Below are 26,044 nucleotides of genomic sequence, written 5' to 3'. Positions count from 1 at the left end.
CCACAGCTTCTCTGGGCAACCTGTGCCAGGGCCTCCCCACCCTCACAGGGAACAATTTCTGCCTCATATCCAATCTAAACCTGCTCTCTGTCAGTGTGAAGCCACTGCCCCTTGTCCTGTCACTCCAGGCCCTTGTAAAGTGTCTGTCTCCATCTTTCTTGTAGTTCCCTTCAAGCACTGCAAGGCCACAATTAAATCACCCCAAAGCCTTCTCTTCTCCAGGCTGAAAAATCTCATTGTCTCTGCCCTTCCTCACAGCAGAGCTGCTCCAGCCTCTCAACACTTTGGTGGCCTCCTCTGGACTCTCTCCGACAGTTCCATGTCTTTCCTGTACTGGGGACCCCAGAGAGAAAAGAGGTCACCCCTCAGCCTCTTTTTCTCCAAACTGGACAAACCAGGATCCTCAGCCACTCCTCACAGGACATTCCTTTCAGCCCTTCCACCAGCTTTGTTCCCTTCCTCTGGACCTCCATTCAAGGACCTTCACATCCTTCTTAAATTGTAGGGCCCTGGGCTGGTTTTGTTCGGGATAGAGTTGATTTCCTTCGTAGCAACTGGTATGGGTTACATTTTGGATTTGTGCTGGGAACAATGTTGAGAACACAGGGATGTTTTAGTTCTTGCTTGTCCGTTTCTTGCACTTTCACGTGTCGGAGGAAAATAACTTTAAGGGATGGGACTATACAATTACACGAATTTATTGTTTAAAATAACAAACGCATCAGTCCAGGTGTGAGATTTTACAACACCTCCAAGTAATGGCGACTAGTCACAAGATTTAGGGTTACATCTTAATTTATAACTTTCTAATCCAATAGACACTTATAACGACACTTTGTTTTAGATTTATGACCTATCACCTGTGGCACTTCTCACTGCAATGCAGCTGCATCTTGACCAATAACTTCTCATGTCACGTACACACAGATGTCTCTCTTATACCATCTACATTCTTAACTTAAACTATATAAAATCACACTATTATATTTTAAAACCCTTCACCAAAACACCCAGTGTACAATTTTACTTATAATGGTAGGAACACAAGTTTGTAGTCCTTTTGCTTAAAGTCTATAAATCTCTGTCAATTAAGCCAGACCTGGTCTCTTCCAGGGTTGTAAATCAAAGCCTCCTTTAATTGCAGGAGTTTCTACTCCTTTGTCTCCCACACTTGCTGAGCAGAGATTAAACAGAGTCAGAGCCCTCTGCTTGTCATCCCATCCCACCACGGAGGAGGCTGAGGGTGCACAAGGAGTTGAGAGCAGACACAATGGACCCCAACTGCCCAGAGGGATATTACAAACCTGGAAAGCCAAGGGATTGTCTTGTTTAGGCTGCACTGTTCCAGTTGCTGCCTTTGCATATTAAGCACCTTTTGCGCTTCTCAAAACAGCCTGGACAAATCCCCCTTTCTGTATCCCCATTTGCCACCAGAATTTCTCTGCAGAGAGGCAGACCATGTCTGTGAGCTGCACAGAGCCCACGTTGCTCAGGACACAGCAGGGCAGCCTGGTGCTGCTTCCCAAGAGCTACCGCCACGGGCCTGCCCCAGTGCATGGCAGGGTCCTGTTCCAGAAGTGCTGAGGGTATTTCCTGATGGATCAGGGGAATATGTCCTGTTCCAGAGGTGCTTTTGGGAGCACGGCCTTCTGGAGCGCACAGGGCTGGTCTCCTGATGTGCCCTGGGTGCCCCCAGAGAGCTCCACTCTGCTGCCTGGAATGCCTGTTGGGCCTCTGTACAATTGCTCCTCTTTCCATTGCATGGAATAAAACTTTTCTTTGCAAAACACACAGGGGTGTCTCTGTGTGGGGGTGTGAAGCTTTGCGAACTCACTTAGGGAAGACACTTCCAATGCCAGAACCACTTCCCAACACAGGCGACCTCACGGAGGCCATGACCTTACATTTCCTCATGTTCCTGATGTAAAACCCTCTGCCATCAAAAGATGAAGTAGAAATAGACTTCTCATTAGAAGTTTATGCATGACCGGAAGAGTTGAGAACTTCCTCCTGAAGGTTAGAAAGGGGAGGGAGCTCTGAGTCCTACCCAGCCCAGAGCCGGGTCACAAGAGCACAGGAATGAAAGAAGAGAGTGGAACAAGAATGGCAGAAAATGTCCTTTATGCTGACTTGAACTTGCCTGAATCAACCAGACCCAGAATCCTGAAGGTCCCTGATGTCCCAGGTAGGTCCATTGCTGAGCACGGAGCTTTCTTTGCATTCTCCAGACTCTCCCCCACATACGATGAGAGATGTTTCTTGGAGCATTACAGTCCCGAAGAACACGAGGGAAATGTGAGGGCCGGGGCTGGGAAAATGTGTAGGTGGAGTGTCCAGACAGGACAAAATACAAACTATTATTTGTATAATACAAATATATTTTATTTGTATGTATATATGTATATGTATATATGTATATGTATATATATATATATGTATATATATATACATACATATATATATATGTATGTATATATGTATATGTATATATATGTATATATATTTGTATTATATATGTATAATACAAACTATTATTTGTATAATACAAATATATTTTATTTGTATGTATATATGTATATGTATATATGTATATGTGTATATATATATATGTATATATATATACATACATATATATATATGTATGTATATATGTATATGTATATATATGTATATATATTTGTATTATATATGTATAATACAAATATATTATTTGTATAATACAAAAATACAAAAATACAAATAAATTGTTTATATTTACAAAGGGGAGTTGTGAGGAGGTCTACTTTTCTCTTGCTAAGGTGCAAGTGTGAGGGAGCACCTCTGGTGGTGTGATATTAAGAGTAGTTTTTCCAATTTTGGAGACTATTCCAGAGCTGAACATCCATTGCTCCTGCCCCAGGCCTGTTGTCCCCCAGCAGACTGGGACTCCTGCAGCTGTTGCTGCTGTTTGCAGCAGTCTCCTGCACAGCTGCTCCTGCTCCCTGAGCACAGCAGGCATTGCCTGGGGACTTCTCCTCCTGCTCTGTCTGTACAAACTGCTTGTTTAATGCACAGGTGTGAAATGTTTCATGGACAGGTTTAGTCTGATTTAGGATCAAAGACTTAGCAAAATTCTAACCTAGGATTTATCTTTCTTTAATGGATTTAGAATTATTGTGTTAACTTTTGCACTGGTTTTGTAATATCTGCATCAAAGTACATTCTAAAAAAATAGCACACTTCATACAGTGTGCCTCTGTATTTCATTCTCATTTTTCTTCCCTTTCTTTCTAACCTTCCTTTCACTCTGACAGAAATTATTTCTTGCCATCCGGTGCTTGTCTTTTGTGGAAAGTGCGAGTCCTCTGCATGCCTTTTCAGATGGGTGGAGTTATTAACACCCCAGGAAATAGGGTTTTTTCACCCCTTTCTACAGATGAATTCACAGCTCAGTTGAACACAATGGATGCCATGTGATTACAAGTTCCATTTTCCTTATAAATTAACCCATGCATTCCTATTCAAAATTTTGATAGATTTCTAATAACATTTTTATGCTTCTCTGCTTGTGCCTTTCAGGGAAACCCCTACCAACTCTTCTGTGTGTTCACTTAATTTATGCACAAGATTTCCCAGATATTGGCTTTGTCTTCTGAAAAGAGCTCAAATCCCTGACTTCTGTCTTAGCTCTGCACAGTGATAGAAGCCAGGGAGTTCAGTGTTGTATATCATGATGACTTTGAGCGTTTCATAACATCCTATTTTTGACTTTCTACCCACTTTTTACCAGTCTCTGACCTTTCTTTCCTTTCTGTATGTTTTCTTCCCTGATGTTTTATATTTATTATCTGCAGATGTTAGAAGAGATTTCACTATTCTCTATGTTATTTTGTTAACTGTGATAAGATCTCAAACCCCTCCAAATTTAGCACAATCTGCAGTTTTCAAGCTTTGATGTTTTAGTCATTCTCACCGTTCCTGTCTGGATGAACAACCTTAGGCTACCCTTGGCACTTTCCTCCCCTTTTGTCAAGATTGGCAATGTGTGTGTGTGCCCCTGTCCCCTCTGGGATTGTCTGCCCTGAAGAGAAACCAGATCTGTTCCTGCCTATAACAAGTGCTCCAACGGTGAAAGTATCATCATGGAACATGGAATCAGAATATCCTGAGCTTGAAGGGACCCACAGGATCATCCAGTCCAGCTCCTGGCCCTGCACAGACATCCCAACAGACCCACCTGTGCATCCCTGAGAGTGTTGTCCAAATGCCCCTGGAGCTCTGGCAGCCTTGGGGCTGTGACCATTCCCTGGGGAGCCTGTTCAGTGCCCCACCACCCTCTGGGAGAAGAAGCTTTCCCTGATATCCAACCTAAACCTCCCTGATACAGCTCCAGCTGTTCCCTCAGGTCCTGTCCCTGGTCACCACAGAGCACAGATCAGTGTCTGTAATGGAGAAAAATATAATTTGTGCATAGTTAAACACAGTCACATAAACCAGTTATTGTCCTGTGCTCAGCATTTCTCACAGTTTCAGTCATTTTTGTTCTGTTTAAGTTGATTCTCAGTTCTCTCTGTGCTCTATTCTTTTTCCCTGGCTCAGGTTGTACCTATGCAGAAGTGAAAGTGAAATCCCAAGATGCAAATGATACAACAAACTTCGAATCATCTCGTGAGTTTAACTGTCTGATAAAGTGATGGGAATTTAAACAAGGTGGGGAGAGGGGCTGATCCCAATGTCCCAAACATGCAGTGACACAAAACTATGAGGAGGCAGGAGGACACAATTGTCTGCTTTCCACACTCAGAGCAGGGGCAGCTGAGGTGGTGCATTCTGTGCCTCTAAACACCTGTTGGTTTCCATGGCAAAGGAATAGAAGGATATCAGGGGGCACACCCAGACACCCCTGAGCCCAGCCTTCTGTCCCCAGCAGCAGTGAAAAATGAACACTGGAGATGGGGAAGCAGAGGGTGGGCACTGATTGCTAGGAGTACTCTCCTTTGCACCTCTCCCCAAACCCATGGCAGGTTGGGATCTGTTCAGTTCCCTGAGCACAGGGGTCCAGAGCTAGCAGGGAAGCACCAGGACATTCAGCCTGGCTCCAGCATGGAAACCTGGAAGGCCCCAGATGCCCAGTGTGAGCCTGGAAAGGCATCCTGGAATGCACAGGAAAGGGTTCTTTTTTCCAGCTGCTCCCCACATCTTTATTTTTCTGTCCCTCTGTAGGTAAAAGCTGTCGTTCCAGAAGACTCCTTGCTGTGCTGGCTGCTGTCCTGGTTGTGGCTGTGCTGGCCCTAACACTGTGTTGGACACTCCTCTGTAAGTCCTGCTAAAACTGTAACACCAGCAGTTAATTTGTGATTCTCTCCCACTGACTGAGGTCCAGGCCATGACATCCAAAGCCAGGAGGAACAGAAGTCTGCTGTGAAGGCCAAAGACAGCAGTATTTAGCCAACCATGGCTGTAGGAGGAAATCTGTAAAAAAGCGAAATGGTTTGAAAGTTCAAAATTCCAGCAGAAAAAAAAGCCACAACAAAATTGGAAACTGACAAGGTTCAAACACTAAGGAATTTATTGTACAAATGTTTTGAAGAAACCAGTAAAGATCAAATAATGCCTATTGGTTATATGATTGCAATCCTTGAGAATATTTCAAGGTGATGATGTTGTCCTATGACACCAAGATGTGACATCAAAAATCTTAAAATAATTATGAATTAAAGATCATTTGAAAGAAGCACTGAATTCAGAATTAAAAGGCATTTATTTGCAGCTTATTTAAATAAAAACCTTGTGCTCAGTCTCTGCACTGAGTTCGTAACAATTTTTAAGCTACATAAACTGATACATGATATTTTGTAGAAAAAAGCACTCTTATCACTACCAGAAAAGAAAATACCCATTTGCTACTTCCTTTGATTGTTTTCAAGGAATCATTTTTAAATTTCAGATGTTTCTTCTTTCCATCCTTTGACAGCTGAGAAAACTTGAGAAGCTTCCACAGCCAGGCACTCTCAGGTCCCAGAGTTTGCTACTGCTCAGAGATGCACATGGGGAAGACAAGGCAAAGCCTTTGATCCATGGAACTTAAAACATTGGGCTGGGGGAGCCAATTTGCTCTTCTTTTTCAAGACAAAGACTTAAGGACAGATATCTGACAGAGCTCTGATACTTATAAAATGTCAAACACCAAAGGATGGGCCAAATTCTAAACCAGCACAAAGTAACAAGGTGTAATTAGCATTCAGTGCAGCTTTAAGTCTAACATTGAAAGAGGAGTTCTTAGACTTGGATCCAGGCCTGGCTTTGGTTATAGCTCCTTTGTGGGTTCAGTACCACCTCAGTGACCTGAAAAAAATCTACTAAGAAACTTGCCATCTAGATCAAACTGGAGAAACTAAATCAAGGGGGCTTTTAAGAGCACACAGATTTCACTTGTGCTCCAAATAAAAACTGTTGCCATTTTGAGGAGTTTCTTCTAAGTTTTAGTTTAGTATGAATTGTCCATGTTGTCTTCTTATGCCAAATCCACTGGTATTAGGATATAACTTGTTTAAATGAACAAAAGCATTGCCTTTTACTCAGTGCAACCTGACCTGACCATTTTAGGATTTTTATAGCAGAATCATGAGCAAAGAGGCAGAGTTTGCATTCTGTGTTGGGTGATGGGGGGTCAGAGAGGTCCAGCAGAGCTCTGACAGTGTGTGGCACAGTGGTCATTCCTTGCAAGCAGAAATTGCTTTCTTATTTCCAGATGGTGCAACTGCAGGCAGCCAAGAGGACTCAACAATAACCATCCCTGAGAAGGCACTAGGTAGGTGATCCTCCATCATTCCAAAGGGGCTTTCCAGAAGCCTGTGGGATTGATGGTTAAGGGGGACAGGAAAGGGGCTGTGTCTGGATTTTGTTCAGAAGGGAAGCAAAGAAAGAAAACCTCTGCTATCTCAGGAATACAAACCTTACCCTGGACACTCCCAGGATGAGCTCAGGGGAAGGCACAGGAAGAACAATCCCTCTGGTACCCCGGCACTGCAGGGAGCAGGATGGACAATGCGCCTGTGCTGCTTTTCCAAGGCCCTCCATTCCCAGCCTTTGACCTCAGTGCAATTCCATTTTGCTGTTTAGGAGATGCTGAGCAAAGATGAGAAAGGCTGGGTCGTGTTTGCTGTGCTGCTCTGTCTGGCTGGCTCCTGCCTGGTGATTCTGGGCTGGTATCACCTCCAGAGCCTGTGGGGGAATCCCTGGAGCTCTGGTGACAATTCTCAGCAGGGGCACTCAGGCACTTCTGTGGCTTTGACTGCCTCTCTGACCTCTTTTTTGTTGTGGCATCCTCTGGGCAGTGTGAACGTGGATTTTCCACACCTGTTCTTCCCTCATGCAGGCTGCCCCCCAAAATGGAAAAAACATGGGAGAAAATGCTACTTCTTTTCTCCAGAAATGAAACTGAAGGACTGGAATGCCTCCAGGGATGAATGCGCTGCCCTGGGCTCAGAGCTGGTGATCATTGACAGCACGGAAGAGCTGGTGAGACCCAAATCCCTGGGGCAGCTGCCTGGCTGAGGGCTGAGCAGTGACACTTGTGCCAGCTCCTGCCACATGTCCTTGGGCTCTGGGACCTGCTGCCAGCCATGGACACCCCAGTCCTGGCAATGGGAACAAAGGCCTGCTCAGGGAGAGGCCTCCTGGGGCTTGGAGTCCTGCCCCTGGAAGCTTCTGTGCCCAGGCTTGATCCCATGGGAAGGAGCAAACTCCCTGCCCGGCTGGCTGGGGTTTTACAGGGATTTAGCACACAGGCCAGGGAGGTTGAACAGACACTTCTTTGTGAGAGCCATGACTCTGACAAAACCTGAAAAGGCTTTGCCACCCCCATCAGAACAGGAAAGTGTCCCCAGGTATCCAGTCACACCTGTCAAACTACAAATTACACCAGCAATGGCACCACAGGTGTGTCATTACATTTGTTATATTCATAGGGGGCCTCCAAAATGGAGGAATCCATCCTCTGGAGCTGTGGGAAGAGGTGCTGTGGCTGGGTGCACGCTTCACTCTCTGTGCTGGCTGTTTAGCACTGAGCTTTCTGTGCCTCTTGTGAAGAAAATGTCATTTTCATGTATTCCCATTGCTGGATTTCTTTCCAGAATTACCTTCTCTCACGATCAAAACATAATTACTACTTACTGGGTCTCAGATTCTCTCAAGAGGAGAAGAAGTGGAAGTGGCCCAACAACGTGGAACATGACCCAGCCATGTGAGCTCATTCCAGCAAGTCCCTGCCATGCAATGTCTGGGAACGGGAAAACCCAAAGGCAGAGCAAAGAGCAGAGAGCCCAAGGGAGATCAGGGACTGTGGTTTGGGGGAAGCTGATTCCTTGAGATCCAGGTGCTTCAGCACATGCCTGTGCCAAGGAAAGGGAGCCTTTCAGTGCCATGGGACACAGGCCTGTCCCATCAGGGTGGCAGGAGAGGACGCAGCTGTAGTTCTGCTGGGGAAGGAAGGATCTGACTGGGTGCAGTTCCCTGGGGAAAGGAAGCAGCCAGGAGGCAAGGACAAGAGAGAGGGTGATGTCAGCACCATTGGCTGGAGGGGACCAAAGCAGGGAAGGTCTCTGAATGGGAAAGCATTGCCCAGAAACTTTTGTGGAGATGTGGGGAACAAAAGTGAGGAGTGGGAGGGAGATTCCAGCAAGGCAGTTCCTGATCCCAGTGACACAGCTTAGCAGCCAGGACAGGTGCCACTCTGCCTTTCACTGCATGTCAGGAATGTGATCAAATCTGACTTTTTTCCCCTGTTCAGGTTTAATATAACTGGAAAATATCGCGACTATCTCTGCACGGCCATTGGATTTGATCAAGTACACACTGCACCTTGTTATGGATCCCCAACAACACAAAATATGTGTGAAAAAGCTGCAACAGTTTCAGCCAGGCTTCAGAAGGAGAGCTAAGAACAAGAGGTCCAGGCTGGAATGTTATCCCTGGTTTCCTGTAGGAAGTGTGGATGGGATGTGTCTCATTTCTCTTTAACTACCCAATCTCTGCTCCCAGGGTCTCCTGCAGCCTCCCTTCAGACACGTGGCCGAGCTCAGCCCACCCTTTCCCCGATGCTGTCTGAGCCTGGATGGATCCCCCCTGGAGGAGCTGGCACTGGCACACAGGAGGATCTGGGACAGACTCGTGCCAGAGGTGGCACTTCAAGGCAGGCACTGCCCGGGGAGAGGAGTCCAGCCTGGGGACGGGGTGATCCCAAAGAGATCCTGTCTCTCCCAGACACATCCATCCACAGCCCTGTGTTCCCAGCCCTGCCTGGGCACAAGGAGACCCTTCCCAGCCTGGCCACAGCCTGGCCTCACCTGCAGCCACAAGGGAAGGGCAGCACAGATTTCCGGTTGGATCCTGTAGGAAAGGGCAACCCCACACCATTGCCAGGTCTCATGGGCAGGATGGACAGGACAAGTCAGGTGTGGGTGTGGATAAACCTTCCCCTGCCCCTGACTGTCTGTTCCAAGAGCACACAGGATCCCAGAGCCTGTGGGGGGAATGGGAATCAGCACAAGGGAAAAGATCCTACAGCAGCACAGCTCTGGGCATAAAATCAGCCCCAGTCCTGTGTAGGGTGGGGAAGGAGTATCAGATTTAGGATCTGCTTGGGAAGGGCACGAGAGGATGGAGCCCAGCAGAGACCAGCAAGGCCTGAAGAACAGAGTCCCAGCAGAAGCTGAAGTGGGCAGAAAAGAGGACAACTGTCACTGTTGTACCGGGGACGGCGAAAAGAGCAGCATAACTCTACCATAGTACTTGTGCTCAATGCACGAGCTCTGGCGAGCCCCAGGTCAGAGACAGTCCAACTGCGTTACTTCTGTGCGTCGCTGAAGCGACTTTGGCATCAAGAAAGGTGCTGCTGGCTGGGCTGGCTAGCTGGCTTCATTGCAGAGGGAACATGGCAGGAACAGATGGGATCGGCTCACTTTAGCTCGGAGACAGAGGAAGAGAGAGGCTGTTCTGGTCTGGCTCCTAACAGGTTTATTGTTAGAAGTTTCGAAACCCGAACAAGCTGGGAAGGGATGGTATGCAATGGGATCCTCCCCTGAGGCTTGTCCTCAGTTTTATAGGGAGTTTGAAAAGTGCGATGAAAGGGGAAAATAACCAATGAGTTACAAGCCAGAGCGAAGATACAACTTAACAAGAGCCACTGGGGGAAACCGAGAGACGGGAGCTATAACAGAGAACCAATGAACAACCGAGTGACCGAGAACTTTCCCGAACCGGGGGAGGTGGCTTGTACCCAGGTGCCGCCCAGGGGGGTTGCGGCTTAGGCTTCTGAGCCACCCATTGACCCACCCTCTGAGTCTGCCTCTTCGGGAAACTCGATCCAGGGGATGGGCTGGGATTGATTGGCATCTCGCTGCCCCAGCCCCGCAGTGGGCTGGGTCATAGCAACATCAGTCCAGAAGAAGGGAATGGAATTATTTATTAATTTCCAAACTCGTTTATATAACCTGGTTCGTTGGAATGGCATAAGGTTATTGGTCCTTTGACCATCCACCTCTTAGAATGATTGGTTAAACCCTACAACACAATCTTTCTCCAGGCAGTAACATAACGACATTGCAGCTGCAAGATAAAAATACTAGTTTACAAAAACTAGTTTACAAAAACCTTAAAAATACTAGTTTACAAAAACCTTGCTTGTTCCCAGCAAGCGTGCATGTGAAAGCAAACTTTGACATGGATGCTGGCAGAAAGCTGGAAAATTTCTCATCAAGCATCAGGCTTTCAGCATCCACAGACAACAAAACCCACAGTGACCCGTGAAGGAGCTGGTGAGACTTATGAGAGTGACCCACAGGGAATGGCAACACTGTGCTCTGCCCTCTTTTCATTGTAGATTGATCAAAGGGCAAGGAAGCTCTCCTGATGTAGCCTGGGTGCCCCCAGAGAGCTCCACTCTGCTGCCTGGAGTGACTGCTGGGCCTCTGTACAATTGCTCCCCTTTCCATTGCATGGAATAAAACTTTTCAAAACACAAAGAGGTGTCTGTGTGTGGGGGTGTGAAACTTTGGGAACTCAAGACTCTTTCAATGTCAGAACCACTTCCCAACACAGGCGACCTCACGGAGGCCATGACCTTACATTTCCTCATGTTCCTGATGTAAAACCCTCTGCCATCAAAAGATGAAGTAGAAATAGACTTCTCATTAGAAGTTTATGCATGATCGGAAGAGTTGAGAACTTCCTCCTGAAGGTTAGAAAGGGGAGGGAGCTCTGAGTCCTACCCAGCCCAGAGCCGGGTCACAAGAGCACAGGAATGAAAGAAGAGAGTGGAACAAGAATGGCAGAAAATGTCCTTCATGCTGACTTGAACTTGCCTGAATCAACCAGACCCAGAATCCTGAAGGTCCCTGATGTCCCAGGTAGGTCCATTGCTGAGCACGGAGCTTTCTTTGCATTCTCCAGACTCTCCCCCACATACGGTGAGAGATGTTTCTTGGAGCATTACAGTCCCGAAGAACACGAGGGAAATGTGAGGGCCGGGGCTGGGAAAATGTGCAGGTGGAGTGTCCAGACAGGGCTGTTTATATTTACAAAGGGGAGTTGTGAGGAGGTCTACTTTTCTCTTGCTAAGGTGCAAGTGTGAGGGAGCACCTCTGGTGGTGTGATATTAAGAGTAGTTTTTCCAATTTTGGAGACTATTCCAGAGCTGAACATCCATTGCTCCTGCCCCAGGCCTGTTGTCCCCCAGCAGACTGGGATTCCTGCAGCTGTTGCTGCTGTTTGCAGCAGTCTCCTGCACAGCTGCTCCTGCTCCCTGAGCACAGCAGGCATTGCCTGGGGACTTCTCCTCCTGCTCTGTCTGTACAAACTGCTTGTTTAATGCACAGGTGTGAAATGTTTCATGGACAGGTTTAGTCTGATTTAGGATCAAAGACTTAGCAAAATTCTAACCTAGGATTTATCTTTCTTTAATGGATTTAGAATTATTGTGTTAACTTTTGCACTGGTTTTGTAATATCTGCATCAAAGTACATTCTAAAAAAATAGCACACTTCATACAGTGTGCCTCTGTATTTCATTCTCATTTTTCTTCCCTTTCTTTCTAACCTTCCTTTCACTCTGACAGAAATTAGTTCTTGCCATCCGGTGCTTGTCTTTTGCACAAGCACCGGATGCATCTCTTTTCTTAAGGATGCAGTTTTTAACACCCCAAAACCCAGGGTTTATCACCTCTATCAATAGATGAATTCACAGCTCCCTTGACAGGGAACCACAATAGATGACACATGATCCCAAGGTTGTTTCATTATAATTTCAAGTTTTTGTACAGTTTCTAATACCCTTTTAATGTTTCTCTGTTTGTGTCTTTCTGGGAAATGCCTAACAACTCTTTCCTTATTTTAGGCACAAATCTTCCCAGATACTATTGCTATCTTTCAGAAAAGAGCTTAATACACTGGTTTCCTGCCTGGATCCCATTGTCTCTGAGCAGCCCTTTTGAGCTCCTCTTTACTGAGCCCCCTCTCCTTCAGGCAGCTCCCTCTCTCGCCCACCCACCCTCTGTGTGTCCTTGTGCAATCCAGGGCTAGGAAGACTCTCCTGCTTTTCACCTCTCCTCAAACCCTTGGCAGGTTGGAATCTGTTCAGGTCGCTGAGCACAGGGGTCCAGACCTAGCGGGGAAGCACCAGGACATTCAGCCTGGCTCCAGCATGGAAATCTGGGAGGCTCCAGAGTCCCAGTGGGAGCCTGAAAAGGCATCTTGGAATGCAGAGAAAAGGGGCTTTTTTCCAGCTGCTCCCCACATCTTTATTTTTCTGTCCCTCTGTAGGTAAAAGCCGTTGCTCCAGAACACGAGTTCCTGTCCTGCTTGCTGTCCTGGTTGTGATAATCCTCATAATGGTCATACCACTGTATCTGACACTCACAAGTAAGTCCTGCTAAAATTGTAACACTGGCAAGTAATTTGTGTTTCTCTCCCACTGACTGATGCCCAGGCCATGACAAAGGCAGGAGGAACAGAAGTCTGCTGTGAAGGCCAAGGACAGCAGTTTTCAGCCAACTGCAGCTGTAAGAGAAAATCTGTAAAAAAGCCAAGTGGTTTGGAAGTTGTAAAATCCAACAGATAAAAAGCCAAAACCCAGTTGAAAACTGTCAAAGTTCAAATGCTGCAGAATTTATTAGACAAATGTTTTGAAGAAACAAGTCAAGATCAGATAATGTCTATCCTTATTATGATTGCAATCCTTGAGACTATTTCAAGATTATGATATTCTATCATGGCATCCAGGTGTGACACCAAAAATCTTAAAATAATTAGGAATAAAAGCTCCTTTGAAAGAGATAGCAAAGTTACACCTTAAAGGAATTTTTGTTACCTTACTGAAATAAAAGCCTTGTGCTCAGTCTCTGCATAGATATCACTGAGTCCATAACAATCTCTGAGCTACCTAGAAAGACACATTGTATTCTCTAGAAAGAAAACATTCTTATCTCCAGGAAAAAAAATCATTAGAGCCATGAGGTACTTCCTTTGAAAGTTTGCAAGGAATCAATTTAAATTTCAGATGTTGTTGTCTCTTTCCATATTTTGAGAATTGAGTAAGTCTGAAAGGTTTCCACAACCAGTCATGCTCAAATCCCAGACTTTCCCAACTACTCAGAGCTACCCATGGTGAAAAAATGCCAAAACCTTTAATGCATTTGGCATAAAACATAAGCTTAGGTGAGGTAATTGCTTTTTGTTTTTCAAGGCAAAGAGTATAGGGAACATATCTGATGGTGCTCTGATGTGTATAAAATGCGAAATACCAGAGAAAAGACAAATTAAAAAACAAATAATAAACCAAGACAACCTAAGGAGGTGAAATTAGCTGCATTTAATAGAGCACAAAATCTGGAGTTGATGTCACTTGTCTCTCACTGCTGTGGTTCTGTGTGTGCTGTGCCTCACATTCACCTCTGCTCTGAGAAGGGTTGGAGCAGTTCTGGGTCAGTTCCAGAGTTTGGCCCTTTGGAAAGCGACTCCTTGGTGTGTGCTGCAGCTTTGAGGGTTGTTTGCAATGGATGAACAAAGAGGCAGAGTTTGCATTCTGTGTTGGGTGATGGGGGGTCAGAGAGGTCCAGCAGAGCTCTGACAGTGTGTGGCACAGTGGTCATTCCTTGCAAGCAAAAACCGTATTCTTATTTCCAGATGGTGCAACTGCAGGCAGCCAACAAAATTCAACAAAAATACCACCCAGCCACGAAGGGGCACCAGGTAGGCAATCCTCTGTCATTGCAAAAGGAGGTTTCCAGAAGCCTGTGGAACTGACTGTTAAGGGGGACAGAAAAGGGGCCATGTCAGGATTTTGTTCAGAAGGAAAACAAACAACCCCTCTGCCATGTCAGGAATACAAACCTTACCCTGGACACTCCCAGGATGAGCTCTGTAGCCCATGGAAGGTTTGCATTTGCACCTCCTTTGGAACCAGTGCTGGCTCAGCTCTGCATTCCTGTTCCACAGGGAAGAACTGATGCCCCTCTGCTGCCAGAGCAGAGCAGTCTGAGGCTGGGGAAGGGACAGGAGAAACAATCCCTCTGGCACCCCAGCACTGCAGGGAGCAGGATGGACAATGTGCCTGTGCTGCTTTCCCAATGCCCCTCCATTCCCAGCCTTTCACCTCAGTGCAATTCCATGCTGCTCCTTAGGAGCTGCTGGATCCCCAACCAACTTTTCTCCTGCAGGCCCTGTCTCCCTGAATCTCATCCCTCTTTCCATCTGCCCCTCTCTGCTCCTCCCACTGCCCTGCAATGCATACAAATGTTGGTGCTTTCTGTAGCCTGGCCGATTCTGCATCAGGCAAATCAGACTTCAGGAATCTGAGAGCTGTTTTTGTGCCCTGAGCATTTCTCTGTGTGCCCTGAGCAAAGATGGGAAAGGCTTGGTCGTGTTTGCTGTGCTGCTCCCTGTCTGCCTCCTGCCTGGTGATTCTGGACTGGTATCAGCTCCAGAGCCTGTGGGGGATCCCTGGAGCCCCCGTGACAATTCTCAGCAGGGGCACACAGGCATTTCTGTGGCTGTGACTGCCTCTCTGACCTCTCTTTTGTCATGGCATCCTTTTGCCATCTCTATTCTTCTTCTAATTTGCTCTTTTTACTTTGACAGTGGGTCCAATGCAGTGTTCACAAAGTACTGACATTAATTCCATAAGCCAGCAGATCGCACTTAAACTGACAGAAAACCTTATCTCTGTGTGGAGATAGAACCAAGGGGGCTCAGTGCTGGACATCAGGATGGCTTTGAGTGTTTCATAAACATGGAACATCCTATGTCTTACTTTGTACCCACATCTTTCAACTTTACACTTGTCTACATACATCCTTCCCTGCTGGCTTGTATTTCCTACATAACTATGTTACACCTCCACATTTAGCATGATCTGCAGTTTTCAGGCTTCCAGATTTTAACCATTTTCCCCATTTGTGTATGGATGTGAACTGAATGAGACAATCAGGGACCAGCAGTGAAAAGGGAATAGCAGGAGATGAGGAAGAAGAGAGAGGGCATTGATGATACCTTCTTGTCATAGTTTCACATGTAATACTCCCACATTTCCCTCAGGGATTTCCTGAGATTTCACTTAGGGAATTCCTCATGTCAGGGTCTGTAGAGTCACCATCCCAGAGCTATTCAAAGCCTGCCTGTGCATGGTCCTGGACACCCTGCTCTGGTCAACACCTGAGGAGGGTTTTGGACTCGGGGATGTGAAAAGGTCAATTCAAACCTAAACTGTTCTGTGGATGTGTGCTCAGGACAGAAGAGCTGACGTGCCCAGAGATCCACTAGAACTTTCTTTTTATTTTCTTAACTTTGAATTCATGTTAGATCTGTTACCTCCTAGTGCCTGGGTGGAAAGAGAGCTCTAAGAGCGAGATTAAAAAACAGCCTTAGCAATCCAGCTATCTCCCAGCAGATATCCCTTGGGATTTGTTAGTATATCCATGTTATATTTAGGCCATATATCTTCCAGTTCTTGCGGCTCCTCACAAGGAACTGCCCTGAACTGAAAGATCTGCCCAGTTCTTACTCAGTCAATCCTGACACAAGGGATTAATTCAGCTTCTCTACCATGACCTTCTCTGCTGAATGTTTCCTGCAGAGCCAACCATCCTGCCTGGATCCCATTGCCTCTGAGCAGCCCTTTTGAGCTCCTCTTTACTGAGCCCCCTCTCCTTCAGGCAGCTCCTTCTCTTACCCACCCACCCTCTGTGTGTCCTTGTGCAATCCAGGGCTAGGCGGACTCTCCTGCTTTTCACCTCTCCTCAAACCCATGGCAGGTTGGGATCAGGTCCCTGAGCACAGGGGTCCAGAGCCAGTGGGGAAGCACCAGGACATTCAGCCTGGCTCCAGCCTGCAGATCTGGAAGGCTCCAGAGTCCCAGTGTGAGCCTGAAAAGGCATCCTGGAATGCAGGGGAAAGGGACTTTTTCCAGCTGTTCCCCTAATGTTTACTTTTTTCTGTCTCTCTCTAGGAAAAAGATGTTCCAGAACACGAGTTGCTGTCCTGGTTACTGAGATAATCCTGCTCCTGCTCACTGTTGTGTGTCAGATACTCCCAGGTAAGTGCTATGAAATAATAACAGTAATTAATTTGTGACTCTTTCCCACTGACTGACGTCCAGGTCAGGACATCCAAGGCCAGGAGGAACAGAAGTCTGGTTTGAAGGCAAAGGGCAGCAGGTTTTAGCCAACCATGACTATAAGCAGAAATGTGTAAGAGAGTTGAGTGGTTTGAAAGTTTAAAATTCCAAAAGAAAAAAAAAGCCAAAACCTAATTGAAAACTGACAATGTTTATCCCAGCCCAGGAGTTTTCCTACTTTCACCCTTCCCCATCTCCCTTCTCCTCTCCCCATCCCATGGAGGGGGCAGAGAGCCAGTGGCTTTATGGGGATTATTTGCCAGCTGGGGCCCAATCCCAACAGGCCCAGAGCTGCCCCCAGGGCTCCAGGAGATCCCACACAACGCTGAGCCCAGCAGGATGATCCCCTCTCCCAGGGGCTGCTGAGGCTGTTTGATGTCCCCAGGACGGGCTTTGCCCTCTGAGCTGCCAGGGCAGTGCTGGCTCCCCCTGAGCCTGGTGCTGACCAGCACATCAGGCTGAGGACGGGGCTGCTCCTGGGAGATTCAATCTGCCATCGGCACCAAAGCCAAATAAAGCTGGCATCTTCAACTGGGAATCGCTGCTGAGAGATAGGATGTGTCCCCCCACAATTATTGCCAGCATAATGTCCACAGAGCTGCCACCTCCTGCTCTAGGAAAGCATTAATCCTGTGGGAATTACAAACCTGGAAAGTCAAGGACTTGTCTTGTTTAGGCTGAACTATTCCAGCTGAAATTTTTGCATATTAAGCACCTTCTGCACTTCCTGGAACAGAATGGACCAATCCCCCTTCCTGAATGATGACTCTCTACCTTTTCACCTCTGCCCAAACCCATGGCAGGTTGGGATCTTTTCAGTTCCCTGAGCACAGGGGTCCAGAGCTAGCAGGGAAGCACCAGGACATTCAGCCTGGCTCCAGCATGGAAACCTGGAAGGCCCCAGATGCCCAGTGTGAGCCTGGAAAGGCATCCTGGAATGCACAGGAAAGGGTTCTTTTTTCCAGCTGCTCCCCACATCTTTATTTTTCTGTCCCTCTGTAGGTAAAAGCTGTCGTTGTTCCAGAAGACTCCTTGCTGTGCTGGCTGCTGTCCTGGTTGTGGCTGTGCTGGCCCTAACACTGTGTTGGACACTCCTCTGTAAGTCCTGCTAAAACTGTAACACCAGCAGTTAATTTGTGATTCTCTCCCACTGACTGAGGTCCAGGCCATGACATCCAAAGCCAGGAGGAACAGAAGTCTGCTGTGAAGGCCAAAGACAGCAGTATTTAGCCAACCATGGCTGTAGGAGGAAATCTGTAAAAAAGCGAAATGGTTTGAAAGTTCAAAATTCCAGCAGAAAAAAAAGCCACAACAAAATTGGAAACTGACAAGGTTCAAACACTAAGGAATTTATTGTACAAATGTTTTGAAGAAACCAGTAAAGATCAAATAATGCCTATTGGTTATATGATTGCAATCCTTGAGAATATTTCAAGGTGATGATGTTGTCTTATGACACCAAGATGTGACATCAAAAATCTTAAAAAAATTATGAATTAAAGATCATTTGAAAGAAGCACTGAATTCAGAATTAAAAGGCATTTATTTGCAGCTTATTTAAATAAAAACCTTGTGCTCAGTCTCTGCACTGAGTTCGTAACAATTTTTAAGCTACATAAACTGATAAATGATATTTTGTAGAAAAAAGCCCTCTTATCACTACCAGAAAGGAAAATACCCATTTGCTACTTCCTTTGATTGTTTTCAAGGAATCATTTTTAAATTTCAGATGTTTCTTCTTTCCATCCTTTGATAGCTGAGAAAGCTTGAGAAGCTTCCACAGTCAGGCACTCTCAGGTCCCAGAGTTTGCTACTGCTCAGAGATGCACATGGGGAAGACAAGGCAAAGCCTTTGATCCATGGAACTTAAAACATTGGGCTGGGGGAGCCAATTTGCTCTTCTTTTTCAAGACAAAGACTTAAGGACAGATATCTGACAGAGCTCTGATACTTATAAAATGTCAAACACCAAAGGATGGGCCAAATTCTAAACCAGCACAAAGTAACAAGGTGTAATTAGCATTCAGTGCAGCTTTAAGTCTAACATTGAAAGAGGAGTTCTTAGACTTGGATCCAGGCCTGGCTTTGGTTATAGCTCCTTTGTGGGTTCAGTACCACCTCAGTGACCTGAAAAAATCTACTAAGAAACTTGCCATCTAGATCAAACTGGAGAAACTAAATCAAGGGGGCTTCTAAACTTAAGAGCACACAGATTTCACTTGTGCTCCAAATAAAAACTGTTGCCATTTTGAGGAGTTTCTTCTAAGTTTTAGTTTAGTATGAATTGTCCATGTTGTCTTCTTATGCCAAATCCACTGGTATTAGGATATAACTTGTTTAAATGAACAAAAGCATTGCCTTTTACTCAGTGCAACCTGACCTGACCATTTTAGGATTTTTATAGCAGAATCATGAGCAAAGAGGCAGAGTTTGCATTCTGTATTGGGTGATGGGGGGTCAGAGAGGTCCAGCAGAGCTCTGACAGTGTGTGGCACAGTGGTCATTCCTTGCAAGCAGAAATTGCTTTCTTATTTCCAGATGGTGCAACTGCAGGCAGCCAAGAGGACTCAACAATAACCATCCCTGAGAAGGCACTAGGTAGGTGATCCTCATCATTCCAAAGGGGCTTTCCAGAATCCTGTGGGATTGATGGTTAAGGGGAACAGGAACGGGGCTGTGTCTGGATTTTGTTCAGAAGGGAAGCAAAGAAAGAAAGCCTCTGCTATCTCAGGAATACAAACCTTACCCTGGACACTCCCAGGATGAGCTCAGGGGAAGGCACAGGAAGAACAATCCCTCTGGTACCCCGGCACTGCAGGGAGCAGGATGGACAATGTGCCTGTGCTGCTTTTCCAAGGCCCTCCATTCCCAGCCTTTGACCTCAGTGCAATTCCATTTTGCTGTTTAGGAGATGCTGAGCAAAGATGAGAAAGGCTGGGTCGTGTTTGCTGTGCTGCTCTGTCTGGCTGGCTCCTGCCTGGTGATTCTGGGCTGGTATCACCTCCAGAGCCTGTGGGGGAATCCCTGGAGCTCTGGTGACAATTCTCAGCAGGGGCACTCAGGCACTTCTGTGGCTTTGACTGCCTCTCTGACCTCTTTTTTGTTGTGGCATCCTCTGGGCAGTGTGAACGTGGATTTTCCACACCTGTTCTTCCCTCATGCAGGCTGCCCCCCAAAATGGAAAAAACATGGGAGGAAATGCTACTTCTTTTCTCCAGAAATGAAACTGAAGGACTGGAATGCCTCCAGGGATGAATGCGCTGCCCTGGGCTCAGAGCTGGTGATCATTGACAGCACGGAAGAGCTGGTGAGACCCAAATCCCTGGGGCAGCTGCCTGGCTGAGGGCTGAGCAGTGACACTTGTGCCAGCTCCTGCCACATGTCCTTGGGCTCTGGGACCTGCTGCCAGCCATGGACACCCCAGTCCTGGCAATGGGAACAAAGGCCTGCTCAGGGAGAGGCCTCCTGGGGCTTGGAGTCCTGCCCCTGGAAGCTTCTGTGCCCAGGCCTGATCCCATGGGAAGGAGCAAACTCCCTGCCCGGCTGGCTGGGGTTTTACAGGGATTTAGCACACAGGCCAGGGAGGTTGAACAGACACTTCTTTGTGAGAGCCATGACTCTGACAAAACCTGAAAAGGCTTTGCCACCCCCATCAGAACAGGAAAGTGTCCCCAGGTATCCAGTCACACCTGTCAAACTACAAATTACACCAGCAATGGCACCACAGGTGTGTCATTACATTTGTTATATTCATAGGGGGCCTCCAAAATGGAGGAATCCATCCTCTGGAGCTGTGGGAAGAGGTGCTGTGGCTGGGTGCACGCTTCACTCTCTGTGCTGGCTGTTTAGCACTGAGCTTTCTGTGCCTCTTGTGAAGAAAATGTCATTTTCATGTATTCCCATTGCTGGATTTCTTTCCAGAATTACCTTCTCTCACGATCAAAACATAATTACTACTTACTGGGTCTCAGATTCTCTCAAGAGGAGAAGAAGTGGAAGTGGCCCAACAACGTGGAACATGACCCAGCCATGTGAGCTCATTCCAGCAAGTCCCTGCCATGCAATGTCTGGGAACGGGAAAACCCAAAGGCAGAGCAAAGAGCAGAGAGCCCAAGGGAGATCAGGGACTGTGGTTTGGGGGAAGCTGATTCCTTGAGATCCAGGTGCTTCAGCACATGCCTGTGCCAAGGAAAGGGAGCCTTTCAGTGCCATGGGACACAGGCCTGTCCCATCAGGGTGGCAGGAGAGGACGCAGCTGTAGTTCTGCTGGGGAAGGAAGGATCTGACTGGGTGCAGTTCCCTGGGGAAAGGAAGCAGCCAGGAGGCAAGGACAAGAGAGAGGGTGATGTCAGCACCATTGGCTGGAGGGGACCAAAGCAGGGAAGGTCTCTGAATGGGAAAGCATTGCCCAGAAACTTTTGTGGAGATGTGGGGAACAAAAGTGAGGAGTGGGAGGGAGATTCCAGCAAGGCAGTTCCTGATCCCAGTGACACAGCTTAGCAGCCAGGCCAGGTGCCACTCTGCCTTTCACTGCATGTCAGGAATGTGATCAAATCTGACTTTTTTCCCCTGTTCAGGTTTAATATAACTGGAAAATATCGCGACTATCTCTGCACGGCCATTGGATTTGGTCAAGTACTCACTGCACCTTGTTATGGAACCTCAACAACACAAAATATGTGTGAAAAAGCTGCAACAGTTTCAGCCAGGCTTCAGAAGGAGAGCTAAGAACAAGAGGTCCAGGCTGGAATGTTATCCCTGGTTTCCTGTAGGAAGTGTGGATGGGATGTGTCTCATTTCTCTTTAACTACCCAATCTCTGCTCCCAGGGTCTCCTGCAGCCTCCCTTCAGACACGTGGCCGAGCTCAGCCCACCCTTTCCCCGATGCTGTCTGAGCCTGGATGGATCCCCCCTGGAGGAGCTGGCACTGGCACACAGGAGGATCTGGGACTGTAGAGAAATGGCTGAGTGAACAGGGACATGTATACATGCACAATCCAAGCTGTATTAGTGAACTGTCCTTGACTAGAGAAAAAAGAGAGGAGCAATGCTGATGTGGCAAGCCAACAGGATGTTGGGGAGGGGGATGCTGACCATAGAAAAAGAAAGACTTATGATAGTTAGTAGTGTGCATATTAATCTGTAACCAATTGCTTGCTATTAAAGGCCGTGTGAACAGTAGCTGTAATCCAATAGTATGGAGCTTGCTTATGTGTGCTTGGGGAATTAGGGTATAACTGTGGGTCTGACAATAGAATAAATGGAGTTCCATCATATCTCTGTGAGAAGCGTGGTTCATCCTGGCAGATCTCTGGCTATTTGGGACAGCCTTGTGCCAGAGGTGGCACTTCAAGGCAGGCACTGCCCGGGGAGAGGAGTCCAGCCTGGGGACGGGGTGATCCCAAAGAGATCCTGTCTCTCCCAGACACATCCATCCACAGCCCTGTGTTCCCAGCCCTGCCTGGGCACAAGGAGACCCTTCCCAGCCTGGCCACAGCCTGGCCTCACCTGCAGCCACAAGGGAAGGGCAGCACAGATTTCCGGTTGGATCCTTTAGGGAAGGGCAACCCCACACCATTGCCAGGTCTCATGGGCAGGATGGACAGGACAAGTCAGGTGTGGGTGTGGATAAACCTTCCCCTGCCCCTGACTGTCTGTTCCAAGAGCACACAGGATCCCAGAGCCTGTGGGGGGAATGGGAATCAGCACAAGGGAAAGGATCCTACAGCAGCACAGCTCTGGGCATAAAACCAGCCCCAGTCCTGTGTAGGGCAGGGAAGGAGTGTCAGATTTAGGATCTGCTTGGAAAGGGCACGAGAGGATGAGACCAGCAAGGCCTGAAGAACGAGTCCCGGCAGAAGCTGAAGTGGGCAGAAAAGAGGACAATGAAACCCACAGTGACCTGTGAAGGAGCTCGTGAGAATTATGAGAGTGACCCACAGGGAATGGCAACACCGTGCTCTGCCCTCTTTTCCTTGGAGATTGATCACAGGAGGGAACGATGCCTGAGGGCATTTCCTGCTCAGAAATCTTGGCACCAGCACCAGAAACAGGTGGCACCAGGAAAACAGAGCTGTGATCAGGAAACAGGGAATGTCACCAAAGCTCTGCCCATGTCCTTTGGGGAGCTCTTGTACCCTGGTCCTTGTGTGACTCCAAGGATTTTCCTTCTTACTGTCTCCTTTGAAGCAGAATCATTCCTCCTTAAAATGGTGCCATTCATGGCTCTCTCCTTCAGCTGCAGGATGAAGAAAGCTCTGTGAAGCCCTGGGTGAAGTGGCACTGATGGCCTGGTTTATCACTGGGAAAAAACTGCTTAATCAAAAAATCTATACACAGTATGTCATGGCCATTGGAAGGGAAATTGGAATCCTACAGGATAAACTGTCTCTTTCTGACTTGAAAGCACATTTTGATGTCCCTCACACCAGCCATCCTCCCCAATGACTGCTCTCATCAAGATGCTTTGGAAACATTTGCAGTTCTTTCCCTGACTTTCAATCCCCAAAGAACAGAGCTAGAACATGGAGCTGTAGCAGGACAATGTCAATGTCAGACCCCAGAATCTGTACTGTTATTCCAGAAGGAAGCTGAGCTAGAAGGGCTCTTTGGACTCATTTTACTGGAGAGGATGGGAGAGCATTCTGTGTTGTGTTACAGACTTCTGCCCTTCTTTCATATTCCAGCTGCTGGAATGTGCCCCCTTGGATCATGTGGGCTCTCCTGAAGGCAGGGCCAGGAAAAAGCCTCTTCCCTGGGAGCCACTGGCCCTAGGTTGGAGCCTTCAGCAGGCAGCAGAGGCAGCAGCTGTGCACCAGAGGGACGGGAAGGAGAAGCCATCCTGGGGCCAGTGTGGAACTGCACAAACCCCATCAAACCCAGAAAGCCATAGGAAGTCTCAGGAGCAACTACTGCTTGCAAGGAAATCCCTGCCAAGGGCAGAAGTTTGATTGAAAGTGCTTTGTTTCCTCTGCCTCTGTGTTGTTCTTGTTTATGGTTCTCTGATCTTGTGATCTAAGTTTTACAATAAACTTTCCCTTTACAGCTTGTGATTCTTGGATTACCTCTGGCATCTCTACTGCAAGGGAAGGGTGAAACATTTCCTCCTCACTCTGGTGTGGTCGGGGTCTCACCCTGATGCCAAGGCTGGGCAATCCCTAAGCAATCCCAACCTGACCTCTCGCTGCTTCTGTGCTCGATGCTCCAGAGGATTCCAGGCTGGTTTAATTCTTGCTGCAGTTGGGCAATGGGTGACACTCCCTGGGACAGGCCAGGCTGGCAGCACCAGCCCCACAGGGGCACATCCTGGACACAGGACTGGCTCCATTAGTGACCTTTATCAAGGAGAACCTGTGACAGGGACACGTCCAAGATCTGATCCTCAGAGCTCATCCTATTTTCACATACCTGTATTCCAACTGTGTCTCAAGCCAGCTGTGGTACTTAGGATACATGTTAGGGACCGAGTTTGGAGAGCTGGCTGGATAAACGACACGTACACCAATACGATTAAGCATCGTTCTCCCTTTATTGTTCAACTATGCCAACTTTTATCTACTTTTGCAAAGATTCATGCCCAGTCCCTCTAGACAGCCTCTAATCAGCAGGGGAGCCAGCCAGTGTATAGCGTTGCCAAGGACTCTCAGGGCTGCCTGCAGCCAAGGGCCTGTTCAGGGGCTTTTCCTCAGCAACCCTGGGTTGTCCAATCTTTCCAGGGGTATCATATGCCCCTGTTCCATAAGGAATCCCTCTACACATCCCCCGTTTTCTTTTTGGGCAACCCAGGCCTGGTCGATGATCTTTCACAGCCCTGCTTTGACACAGGAAAAAATGCACCCAAATACTATTAAGCCTATTATAACTACAAATAGCAATCGGCAGCTTTCTACTACCAAGGTACACAGCCATCCGGTGATACCCAGACCCTTAAGCCAATCTCCAATAGGGTCACAGGCCTCTCTTCACCGCACTGGAAACAGGCTGCTCTGCCCGTGTGGGGACCAGGAGATGGGCCAGCAGCCCTCGCCCCCTTTTTACTTTGCACCCCTCCCGTCAGTGCTGTGGCGATGACTTGTCCCTGTTGTTGCAGGACATTCTGCAGTGTTGCAGTAAAAGCAGCTGTTTGAGATTACTGTTCTGCATGGCTAGCACATACGAGCATCTCGTCTACTCCTGCTCCCTGGGGCAGCGTGGCAAGAATTGTCTTAGTTTGCCTGGTACCATTTTCAAAGGCAAGGCTCCGGAACATTTGCTCCTGGAGCTCTTCAGAGAGCTCAGTTGCGTCCTTCAAGGCTGCTGAGAAACGGTCGATGAACTGACCACATGGCTCCGACAGCCCCTGTCGGACTGCTGCATACGGAGGAGACTTCTTCTTTTCAGGTACTGACAACAAGGCTTTGTGGGCAAGAGTCTGTGACAAGTGACGAATGATTGTGGGCAGGGTCAGCTGCGTCACTGTCACTCCATAAGCCCCATTCCCAGTTAGCATGTTGGCTTGGATTGCATACAGTGGGTCTTGTGTGTCACCTTGGTGTTTGCTAGCTTCTTCTTGTGCTAGCCGCTTCCATGCTCGCTCCCAGAGCAGGAACTGTGAAGGGGTCAACAACAACTGTGTGATGCTGATGCAATCATTAGGACACAGGACATCTGCTGTAAAGATAAACTGCAGGATGCTCCGTGTAGCTTCAGACCGGAGGCCGTGCATGGTGACCGTTTGCTTCGCTTGCTGCGAGATCTTCCAGTCATGGGGTTCCCACTTTGAAGTGTCCTGTACCCTGTATCAGTACAGAGCAGGTCAGGGCATCTATGGCTTGCCAATCTCCTTCAATGTTTGCATTACAGACAACTCCGTTCCATCTCCTTCACAATGGATCAGTCCTCGCCGTCAGGGCTGATGGAGGCAATGGCTGCACCTCCTCTTGCCGGGAGGGAAGCGCCATAGGCCCTGTGCCCGGTTCTCCCAATGGGAACGCAGGAGTTCTGGTGGCCGTCTTGACCGGTGGGTCCATGGGACGCCACGGTGCTGATGGTGTGGTTTCGCAAGCCTTAGACTCCAGCGCATCCTGACGCATAGACAATTCAGCAAGCTTCTTCATTAATCCATGCATCATCTCTCGGTGCTTCTCCTCCTCTTGGGGCTGACCCCCGGCAGCCCTGGCTGGCTCTGGTTCTGTGGACGACAAAGTCGTGGAGGCTGCTTTGCAGTCAGACGATGATCTGCTGTCCGGCAGAGGGGGATGGAGCGATGCTGTTTTCGGCCGGGAGCTGGGACCGCTTGCTTCTCCTCTGCTTGCCTGCACCCCACCCCCAGAGTCAGGAGGTTCTACTTCCGCCTTCGCTACCAGCTCTCCCTCAGGCTTCTGCGGGGTAACTTCCTTCTCCGCTGGCTGCTGAAGTT

General features: G+C 47.8%; 2 protein-coding genes across 4 annotated transcripts; both read left to right on the top strand.

Moving 5' to 3' along the window:
* The first annotated feature begins 1,656 nt into the window (after positions 1 to 1,656).
* On the top strand, positions 1,657 to 21,923 carry LOC125324547 (killer cell lectin-like receptor subfamily B member 1F). 3 transcript variants are annotated; one of them, XM_048300550.1, is made up of 10 exons: positions 1,657 to 2,185; positions 4,579 to 4,647; positions 12,798 to 12,896; positions 14,160 to 14,225; positions 16,480 to 16,566; positions 17,650 to 17,745; positions 19,186 to 19,245; positions 19,866 to 19,954; positions 20,569 to 20,678; positions 21,225 to 21,923. In XM_048300550.1, exons 1-10 carry the CDS (start codon positions 2,080 to 2,082, stop codon positions 21,373 to 21,375), a joined length of 933 nt encoding a protein of 310 aa, XP_048156507.1. In that variant the 5' UTR covers positions 1,657 to 2,079; the 3' UTR covers positions 21,376 to 21,923. The 3 variants fall into 3 exon arrangements, with proteins under 3 accessions (XP_048156507.1, XP_048156505.1, XP_048156508.1); XM_048300548.1 differs by having other exon boundaries at positions 19,812 to 19,954; XM_048300551.1 differs by lacking the exons at positions 1,657 to 2,185; positions 4,579 to 4,647 and adding an exon at positions 10,868 to 11,387 and having other exon boundaries at positions 19,812 to 19,954.
* LOC125324548 (C-type lectin domain family 5 member A-like) lies at positions 7,052 to 9,703 on the top strand. The gene is made up of 3 exons (XM_048300552.1): positions 7,052 to 7,500; positions 8,115 to 8,224; positions 8,771 to 9,703. Exons 1-3 carry the CDS (start codon positions 7,105 to 7,107, stop codon positions 8,919 to 8,921), a joined length of 657 nt encoding a protein of 218 aa, XP_048156509.1. The 5' UTR covers positions 7,052 to 7,104; the 3' UTR covers positions 8,922 to 9,703.
* Positions 21,924 to 26,044: the final 4,121 nt, after the last annotated feature.

Source organism: Corvus hawaiiensis, chromosome 4 (assembly GCF_020740725.1).
Source record: "Corvus hawaiiensis isolate bCorHaw1 chromosome 4, bCorHaw1.pri.cur, whole genome shotgun sequence".
Classification (NCBI taxonomy): Eukaryota; Metazoa; Chordata; class Aves; order Passeriformes; family Corvidae; genus Corvus; species Corvus hawaiiensis.
This window is presented reverse-complemented; position numbering and strand designations above follow the sequence as displayed.